Source organism: Porites lutea, chromosome 2, assembly GCF_958299795.1.
Source record: "Porites lutea chromosome 2, jaPorLute2.1, whole genome shotgun sequence".
Classification (NCBI taxonomy): Eukaryota; Metazoa; Cnidaria; class Anthozoa; order Scleractinia; family Poritidae; genus Porites; species Porites lutea.
The window spans coordinates 21,941,065-21,951,875 of NC_133202.1; the positions used below are offsets into that span (position 1 = coordinate 21,941,065).

General features: G+C 40.3%; 1 protein-coding gene across 1 annotated transcript; it reads right to left on the reverse strand.

The window, feature by feature from the left end:
* Nucleotides 1-1,094: 1,094 nt before the first annotated feature.
* On the reverse strand, nucleotides 1,095-2,315 carry LOC140926737 (GTP-binding protein Di-Ras2-like). Its single transcript, XM_073376436.1, has one exon. The coding sequence runs from the start codon at nucleotides 2,207-2,209 to the stop codon at nucleotides 1,577-1,579; it is 633 nt and encodes a 210-aa protein (XP_073232537.1). The 5' UTR covers nucleotides 2,210-2,315; the 3' UTR covers nucleotides 1,095-1,576.
* Nucleotides 2,316-10,811: the final 8,496 nt, after the last annotated feature.

Here is a 10,811-nt window from a genome sequence, read left to right on the forward strand (position 1 = left end):
TGTGCGACGTTCACTCCTTGTCATAGAAATTGAATCGGCCCTTTGAATGTTGTTTTCCGCGGGAGTCATAGTCGGGACTAGCTCGTTTCATCAAGTCATGTTTTTGATTGATGACTAAAACTAGTGGTTACCTTGACGAACCTTGACCCGGGCGGAATTAATCTCGCCCTGTATGACTTACCGTACGGACCTCGACCTCGGTAAATAATTGCGACCAAACCCACAAATTTAATTGGTTTCCACATCATTTCCGAAAACAATCATGATGACTTCCTTTACGTAACATTTTACAAAAGTAACATACTTCCTTTATTTTATCTTGAGCGGTTATAATTCAAAGGACCCAAAGGAGCGCTTAGCCATTGCAATTTTTGTCATCGAATTTTTGGACTGCTACCCATAACAACTTTTGGCAAAGTTTTAAAAATACGTGACGAGTGCCACACACCTTTTATGTGATTATTAGGACTGTCTTAAAAAGTTAACCATAATTCCGTTATTTTTTACATCTTTCTAATTTTAAATTAAACGATAATCGTTTTATCGTTTGTTTGTACTTGTGTGGTATCTCGCCATGTCTAGCGTATATCTACAAAGATCTACAAAAATGCACGCGAATCATCGCCCTTGAAAGACACGCCGTGTAATATTCTTAACATGGCCATGGTACCTCGTCAATTGTGGCAAGCTATTAAGTGTAAACTCCTTCAAATAATCAATATACCTTCGTCAGCTTAGGGGTGAGTATCTTGACTGAAAATAAAGGCGTTTCAGTGTCGTGTCTCCTTCGACACATAAGCCTTCGGTGACGGACATTCCGTCAGTTTCTTTCATTTGATAAAACCCCCGATCTCCTCGCTTGTTTACTCTTGTTTCTCTTTAATGTCCCGCGAACATTGACGGATACTTAGATAGTTCACAGTTTTGGAGAAATTAAAACTGTTTAAAATTGTTTGTTTGTTTGTTTGTTTGTTAAAAGTACAGGTGTGGTCAGGCAGGCTGCCCTCCACTATGAAAGGCGTAATTTAGGATTTTTGATTGGGTTCTACGAGCATTTTGGTAGCATTTGACTCCTAGGTTGACTGTGTCGCGTCCTCGGGCTCTTTGATGGTTAATCCCCTAAGAGATTATAAGGCGCTTATCCGTCTGAGTTACTGACAAAACTAGGTAATCCATTGGATTTCGAAGGTTTTTGCAAAGTATCCGTAGTTGAACTCTATAGCTACACTCAAACCACAATATATTTCGGTACGCTGAAATTAAAGCATCGCTATGTTGTACATCTTTGTCAGAGTCTATCGGTTAATCAAGTACCTTAACTGTATATAGCGCACAATGATAACTTATTCAATGAAATCTCTGTTAATTGAATTTAAAAAGGGGTAATTAAGGCAGTTATACACTTCTTGATGAACCAGTGGTAATTATTATAACAGTGTGATTATATACAACACAATGTGCACCCTCAAAAAGTCGACGATTTCCCTGTGAATCTGCGCACAGCTGGCTCGGCATAGTACTGTCTACCAAGGATTGTGTCGAGTTTAATCCCAAGTCTTATCAAAATGGCTGAAATTTAGCGCAATATCTGCTTCATAAAACTGGCTTTCTTCCTCGGAAGAGACTTCTCGGGGCTCAATTTATCCAAGAGTTTATGAAATATCGTGTCCACATTGAGATTAAACTTAGCCGAGGTAGCCAGCCACAAACATTTCCACCTTCCCTCTAGATGAACGCAGGCACTAATTTTAAGCCCGTACGAATTATAAAATGTTGGTTCCGAGAGATTCGGTAGATCTGATTTGTTCGACACAATGATGACAGGTATTTTCCGGTTTCTGTCCTCACAACACCTCGTAATTTCCTCCATGTATCTTTCTAGCTTCGTAAAAGAGTAAGGTTTCTCTAGAGAATACACCAATACAATAGCATCAGCTTTTTCAATCGCTATCCTTCGCATGGCTGGAAACTCGTACGTACCCGATGTATCAATGATGTGAAGCTCGTAAGCTTTGTTCCTGTGAGTCATTTGTTTCACGTAGAATTCCTCTACAGTTGGTTCATGCTCGGCATTGTTGTCATCGCTAACGAGAAGCCGTCGAACAATTGAACTTTTTCCAACTCCAGAATCGCCAAACACAGCAATGGTAAACTTCTTGAAATACACTGTTGGCTCTGACGATTCATTCTCGTCTAATGTGTTTATCATTCTTGCTTTTTCAAGGAGTGCACTTTTCAAGGTGACTTCCAAAACCCCTGAACCAAGTCAGAATCGTTACGCTACTTTCAATAGCTGTCGACAGTCTATAGGTTAAACAAACACCGAAGATGCAATTGACTGTAATGTTATACGTGCCCGATATACCAACTTACATCATCAATACGAGAACTCGATGAAATCTGACTTTGTGGTCTAACCGACAAGAGGGGTAAAGACAATAAAAGCAGTCTAGTGGAAAAAACCTCTAGACTTGAGAACACGAGGTTACAGCCATCTAGTTGGTTTTCCTTATCCAATAGTCCAAGTTGATTAAAACGGGCGATATACAATTACCTTGATGAATAAAAAATATAAACAATGGCTCTATTACTCTACCCTGAATGTATGTACGTGTATTACTATGCCTTCTTCTTGTTATAATGAAAATAATACTATGAGATTAGCACAGTTCAAAAGTGATCAAATTCCAGTTGGCTTCGCCCTGATTGATACACCAAATTCAGGGCCGTTCGGTACTTATGGTTCGGCAGGGGATCCAAGTGTAATATAAGATTTTGTACGGGTGATACCTGTAAACTCTTAAAAAATTTACAAAGAAGACTCGAGTAACGAGGCCTGGTGTCGTTTTGTGTCTTTCAAAGAGGTTTCAGCGCTATGTATAGTTGAGCGTATGGCAGCATCTGACCTAACAGTGTAAAAGATAATGGGCGGATTAAGAAGGGGCTGCACTACCTCCTCACCTTGTCTAGCTAGCATTGCATTATGATCGAATTTAACTGAAAATTCTTTTGGCCTTTTCTTTCTGAACTTCCCGAATCCGCCCTCAGTAATGAATCTATCATTACGTCGTGTAAGTTGTATTTCACCCGGAGCGTACTCCCTTATATGGCCTACGCAGGGATGTGCACTGGACAGGGTATGGTTTTTTACTTTTCTGTCCTAAACAGGTTACATAATTTCGTGCGAGTCTGTTAAAAAGGTATATCCTGCAAGATTGATTTGATTTCTTAAAAGAATACAATGATTATAACGTGAGTTTGCTCTATTGCATTCGCCAATACATGTAAATGGCTTTAAAAACAACACAGCGTGCATTTTGTCCTTTGTCCTAAACAGGGTAATAACATCGAGGGTGTTGCCCTGAACAAGGTATGTATTTTAGTTTTTTTTTCTCCAAGACAGGGTCAGGGTTTCAAATCCTCACCAGCTCACCTATACCCAAATACTGGTCTAGTACCCCCTTCGGGTATTTCTTCAAGCTTAGCCTATCTGTGATCACAAGGGGGACGAACTAAGGTTCCACTAAATAATAATAATAATAACATGCAATAGGAGACCAGCCTTGAAGATGATTCACACGTCCATGATACTGCCGTGCGTGCATAATAGGGCCCGGTTTTCGGTTAAGTTTAACCCAGGCGGCACCAAGCCAATTTTAAGGAAAGGTCTCTTCTCTAGCAACATTTAACCGTAGGTAAAAAAGAAATAGCTATCGAGGAGCGTTTACTTCGAGGTCCGGTTTTGAAAAACAAAAAAATCCTTTAAAAGTATTCATATGAAGGTAAATACATGATAGATTAACATTTTAATCCAGGACCAGCCCTAGTCAGTCGGCCTTTTAGCGGCGGGGCCCTGATTTCTACAGTTTATCCACTATCTTTAATCTGGGGTCATTAGGCTGTTGCAATCCTGCTAAGCTCTTAGATTGCTCCAGAGAAATTTCGTCAAAAAAGAGGCCATTTCTGCTGGTTTGTGGGCATGTTACTCCATAACGGTCACTATCATGATGTTGACTTGCAATAAAGTGTTTGACAGTGCAGATCTCCTAAATGAATGATGAATAAAAGAAACATCAGTTTCACAGGAAAAGTCAATCGCGTGTCGTTTCTATAGACTCGCTTCCAAGCTCCCGCGTTGAAAAGGAGACGGAGAACCTGTCGATCGTCACCGGCTCCTTCCACATTGTTTGATGTGGGTTGGAAATGGCTAGTCTTTCAACATGTGAATGTTTGAAACGCAGGAAATTTTCTTGAATATTGCTTAAGGAAAGCAGGAATATGTTATCTTTAGTGGCAAAGAACTTGCTGTATATACACAGTATGTGAGCATTCTAATTAGCATTAATTACAGTAGAGTAGTCCAAGGTTAATTTTTTGCCCCGGAATTAAAAATATTACGCCCTTGAATCATGTAATATTGTTCGAGAAAAAGAAAACGGATTTCCTGTGGATCTATCAACGGTGAAGTGTTACAAATGAAGTAAGTGATTATAATAAGCTCCATCCCGCGGCTTCTTGGTTGAAGTCAAAGTTGACGATTGATTTACTAGGCTATAGCCATTACAAAAATGGGTGTTACATATTTTTTTGTTACTATTTTATCGCTATGCGAAGTTTAGACGTGAGGGTATTTTAACAGCTACAGTCGCAAACATGTTTCATATGTTCCTTCACTGAAGAGTTATCAACGCACACCTTTTATTCCGTTTTCCTTTTTTCTTTTTCAAGTTTTACCGTTATGATTGCCCCCCGCTTAATGAAACATCAGTTACACTTTAAAATTCTTAGTCATGCCACCGCTGGAAAAAGAGGTTGGGAGAGAGAACAGCTGCTATCCTAAACTGAACTGTCATACGCCTCCACCCACTGACCCACGGGGGGCGCGGGAGACAAAGAGACTCTCTCTCTCTCTCGCACCACCCCCCCCCCCCCCACCCAAGGGGTTAGGGTGTGGAGACGTTTGACATTTCAAACTATTGCTGACCTAAAGAAGGAAATAGTGGTGTGTTGTTCCCGTGAATTTTGAGATTCATTACATGCGTATTTGTCAGTTACTGAACACGAGGTTTTACGCCTAGGCCAAAAGTCGATTTTTCATGAGACGAAACAAACTTGAAAAGTTTGACGTCTGGCTCAGTTAGGTTCGTCTGAATGAGTTTAGATCGTCCAATACGTTTTATCCGTTTGCTTCAGACGGATAGAACATGGACAGTTGATATTGTAGACTTTAGCTAGTCTGATTGCATCGCTCGTTAACAGCATGTCAAAGAAAGGCGACTTGCGGGCAAGTTTTTGGAGAAACTCCGAGGCATCTTCGCCGCACTCGATCGCCGCGTAAGCGAGCGAAAACCTCTGATACCAAGTGTGACTCTTGTGAGGTGAACTGATTAACGTTCTTCCATATTATTAAACTATACATTGTCTCTTTAAGGAGGTGGGGGGGGGGGAGGAAATCTCTTTCACTCCTATGATTAATATCTCAAGCATGAACAGATAATTGTTGCGGGCGACAAGAGGAGCCAGCAATCGTAATCTCCAGGTTGTTATTGCACATGCGTCGCATGAATGCAGCCAGCATTCATTTGGACTTCCACTAAGAATGAATGGAGTGCACAGAACGCATTTTGATCACGCGCGTCACTCGTAATCTGATCACGCGTGTTTTGACTATCTGTCACATGAAACTTACGCAAAGCACAGCGATGGAGTAAAAGCATTTTGACGTCCGATCGTTGTCGCCTGCACTCCCTCTAGTGAGCACAGTCAGAGATCAAGACTTGGGTGTAAAAGTTATTAAAACCCTGATTTTTTTCCAACCCACCCTTCGCGTTGGCGCCTTTGTTCACTCAAACGCGTGAAAGGGTTACACAACCTGTGGACTTCTACTACATTTCAAGCTAAAACAGTTTCATTAAATAAAAACAGCGTTAAATGCAAAGTTACCAATTTGTTAACGAGAAATCAATGCCGTTACCACGGTAATCTTAGAAGTCGATTCTGTGGTAAATGTCCTTTAAAAAAATGGATGATAACTTCAGTTGTCCTAAGGTTAATTTTGCTTGGTTGTAAAAAACAAAACAAAACAAAAAAACAAGCAGAAAAAAAGGCACAAGAAGAAAGAGGGAGAAGTGAGAAGAAGAACAAATAGCAATGGTTGAACTCTCACTTCCTTAAAATGGGCACTTTACAGGAAGGAAAATGGGCAAGTAACACTGAAGGACCAGCTCTCTAGCTAATATCTAATTTAATGCATGAATCAATAACTAGAGTAATACACTGAAAAATATATCAAACAATACATGAATGAATAAATAAATAAATAGAATTAACAACACTGGTTCAAAATCCCGGTGAAAAATGCTACCAGCCAAATTGTGAATTCGCATAAAAATATTTAAATATCAACTGAGAAGCTATAAGTAACACGCTTTATAGATGAATATGTATTAAAAAATGGTTTGATTGTGCTTTTCCATTACGATGCTTTGTCAATTACATTTTCAGGGAAGCAATGAAACTAACATAAATGGTCAGTTCTGATTGGCAAAACACCTACAGAAAGGGTCAGAAAGTTGTTGAGAAAATGCTTCTAGAGTAATGACAAAAATACGGAAAATTAACTGCAAAATTCCTTTAACACATTCACACAAACTACTCGAAATATTGGCCTGAGTGAAGTTCCCAATAACCGCAATCAAAATAGAGTAATGACAAAATTATGGAAAAACCTTGCTGGTGTAAGACCCCACCACACTGATGCGTTTTGGTTTGGGAACGCATACATTTTAATGGTTTTGGCCTTATGGCTATAAAACCGCGATAAAACAGAGAAGGCCTTCCACGACAACGAAGGTTTTTGAAAACAGTCTCGAAAGTGGGGACTGGAAAACGAAGGTCCACCGGGTAAGAATGGACCGGCAAAAGAAGGCGAACGTTATCATGACCTGCTACAAGCTCAAAAGTGACGGGAAAAGACAAGAATATAGTACTTTGGAACGAAAACGTATTGCCTAATATGTGTTTTCGATAGCTTTGTATGAAAGGTCATAAACGACACAAGACGGAGAAATCGATATCTGTTTTTGTTAAAACGAAAAAGGAGGATTCCGACAAACAAATCAGTGTGGACACTCAGTCTTACAACGAACTCTGAAAAAAAAAGGGAGACACTGTCATGATCAACAACAGAGATATAAGAAAAATGGTGCCCCAGGGAATAATTAGATAGCAAGCTCCAAAGGAATTAACAACTGTGGTAAGAGAGAAGAAACCCGTGGAAAAATTAACACCCCTGAAAATTACCATATAAGACGTCAATTGAAGAAGTTACGCCATTCGTTACGTCAAAGCCTTAGGGCGATTTCAAGCTTTGTCTATTGCATGTCAATCGACCTTATTGTTACAATTGTTGGTTTTAAAGTTCAGTGTCCCCTCTTTTGACTCTACATTATTATTGGCTGAAAACTGCAGTGACTGAGTCAAATATTCGTAGAAATATTCTTGGAGAAGACCGCTGAAAAACCATAAGGGCGCATACTCCAACGCGATCAACCCCATTACGTCATACTTGTAGTGAGTGTAGTCCCAGGTACGCGCGGAAAATTTATTCAAAATGAGGCCACCAATAAATTCCCACGTGTACGCCATTTGAAGGTAGATAAGACCTCGTAAGAGAGTCGATAAGCGTTTTCTTGTGTGTAGGTAGACTTGCTCTCCACAAAAGCTGCACGTTCCATAAATAAAGAAGGACCAGATAGAAGAGTAGCCAACAAATTTGAAGTTGGTAAAATCTGACGCTACAAAGTCCCACAGCGAAGTAAAAATAATTTCGTATGAAAATCCGAGCATGCCGTAGAACAGCAGCCTGAACCAAGGGTTGACCGCCATGTTACAAAATCAAATAAGACGAATAGTGGCGCGACTGTATTGAAATAAAATAATAAAAAAGATCATTACTTATCCATTCTTACCCAAAACCACCCATCTATGATTTCATCAGTTTTAACTTTGCATTAAAACCGCTGTCACACGCTGATCAACAAATGTTTGCATTTGCCTAGCGCCTGCAAGGTGTGTTTTCAGGCCTTCTCGTTCAATGCATTTCGGTGACGTACCCGAGACAAACGGCTGTTACTCGCTCGGACCACGTGACCCGAAACGCATCTGTCGCGCGCATTAATAGGGAGTTTAGCAACGACGACGGGAACGTCAAACGGCACGGAGAACGTCAAAAAAAGCAATAAGTTTATTGGGCAAGACAACTAGTTTGCACGTGCATCATGCCTGTTTGTACACTTCTTTGCCGTAACTGCACGACTTCGACGTGAAAATACCTAATTTCACGTTTTGTGAAGAACGTAAACAAGAGACGACGAAATTTTCTTCCTCTTTTTAAACTTGAATGCGGTCCCCATGAAATCAAGGCCAGGGAAGTTTACCTACTTTAGACATTTTCAGCGAATTGGAATAAGAGCGACAAAGTCTGAAAAAACGCTAATTAAGGCTAATTCATTTTAAAAGTGACGTTTTCGTTGCCTTGCCGCTGTCGATGCAAAAACTCCCTAATGAGGCCCAGGGACTGTCCCAGTCCGAAAGGTGTCCATCTCAGAAACAGTTGATTGCACTGGCGACTTCCCACGTCCAAGTTTACAGCATTTTCAAAGGACTGCAGCATGGAAAACCCAACAACAAAGGAAAAAACAAGGAAAAATCGACAAGAATGGTGAGAGAATGAGGGAAAAAATTAAACACACAGGAAAGAAGGTGTGCGTGATTTGCGAATTTTGTCCTTTTTGTCAGCTAACGCCGCTTTTAACCAGAGTATTTACTTATAAGAAGGCTCAAACGGCGTTATCAGTTAGTTAATTGAAACATTCCGGTGCCCAACCATGCACGCACTAATCTTAATGACTTAGTGACCGATTTTTAACCGGTTTGTGCTTATAGTTAGAAGTCGCTCATACACTTCCAAAAACAATGGCAACTTTTTAACTGTAAGAGGTCCAATTAGTAAAAAGAGCGGATTATATACATTTTGTATCATGCTTTTGCTTCGGTCGATATTCTCATCTCATGTAAATATCACGCGATTTGAACTGAGAGGGGATTTGAGGGGTGTTCGTTTTCTATTTAGGTGGGGTTTTGAAGGAAACGAAGACTTTTGGTCACATTCATTGATAACTGAAGATCTTGTTAAGGTTATTTTCAAGTGATTTCGAGGGGGGGTCTTCGCTTTTTGTGTTTTAAGTCTTAAGTACCCAAGCCTGCTCAAAATCACTATCCCGAAGCGTTCCTTTTCATGGGTCAGATGCAAGATGTAAACAAGAGTTTCGTGTTATGAGTTTGTCCCCATTATTAGGCACGTACCTCCGCAGCTAGAGTCCAGTAGCCGAGGTCGGAAAATCAGGGAGTTTAAGATGGCACGACGGCGACAGCAACGAGAACGTCACAAGGCAATCGTATATCACGCTCTTTTTTAGGCCTACTCTGCAGCTTTAGATTATGTTCAAACTTCTTTATCTCGCCTTAACTCGCCTAAACTCGTATTAGCTCGCACAATCTCGCGGCGAGTTAAGGTCCCAGAGTAGACTTTTTGTGATACATTTCTTTACTGTCACTGCACGACTACGACGTGGTTCTCGTTCAATTTATGGAGGACGTAAAACAAGTGACGACTAAACTATTTTCTTTCTTTCCTTTACTTTTGCGATTTTGCTGACTTCTTTAGATAACCGCAAGCAGTTTCTATTAAGAATGTTTTTGCTAAAATTGCGTCAAAAAATGCTGTATTTGCTATTTCTTATATACAGTTCTGACAGCAGTTTCCTTTAAATCGTTTTGGCCAGATTTGCAAGCAAATTTTTGTGACTGCGGTCAATCCTGGACATAAGTGAAATTTGAGTGACATGACTCAGTATTTCGGGCGACTTGACACTCGTTTCAGAGGACATAACTTGACCGGTTATCAATTACGCATACGACATTAAATATCCACTGCAGGTGGAATTCTGGCCGGAAAATTGGAAATACGGCTCTTTAGATAACTATTATAAACAACACCGCACGTGGATGACACTCAGATTACTAGTTCTAAATTCCAGCTAATAGTTGAATTAAAACTAAAAGTGAATTAAACGGATTAGCTGTTTGTGTGTCACGAGTAACTATAACTCGACAATAAAATACACAATTAACTCAGGATGTGCATTGGAACGAGACGGACTTTCGTCACGCCATCTTAGCAAGGATGGAGTTGTTTCTTTCGATTTCTAGCTCTTTCTATCAAAGTGCCGCGAAGAAATCATGAGAATGTAAACACGTTTTACCTAGAGAAACAATAAATCAGTCTAAAAGGCCATACAAATAATGAGTTACGTACGTTGACAAAGTTATTGTTTGACCTGTTTGACCTACGGTATCTGGCCGGCCCGAATATGTCGCCATTTGCGGCATCATTGAAATTGGGATAAGTATAGCCTGATTCTCAGACGTCCGAGGTCGTTTGCGGTCCCTTTCGTTTCCCTCCCTCTCCAGAGAGGAAAGAGGGAGAGGGAGGGAAGTGAAAGGGACCGCGAACGACCTCGGACGTCTGAGAATCAGGCTAGGATAAGTAAGACTTGTATTGCAGTAGCAGCCACATTGTGTCGAAGATTGCAGCCCTCAGGAAAAGAAAATTTTGATTTTAACTTTTTTTCTGTGAATCGATAGAAGAAAAGATACATTAAGCTTACCTGAAATGTTTTGCAACTACCTTACGTTCTGCGTCACTGCTGCAGTAACAAAATTTCAACCGCGCAGGACTGGAGATCACT

Coding starts and splice junctions, on each gene's coding strand:
- LOC140926737 (XM_073376436.1), bottom strand. CDS start 2,209: ATGATAAACACATTAGACGAGAATGAATCGTCAGAGCCAACAGTGTAT.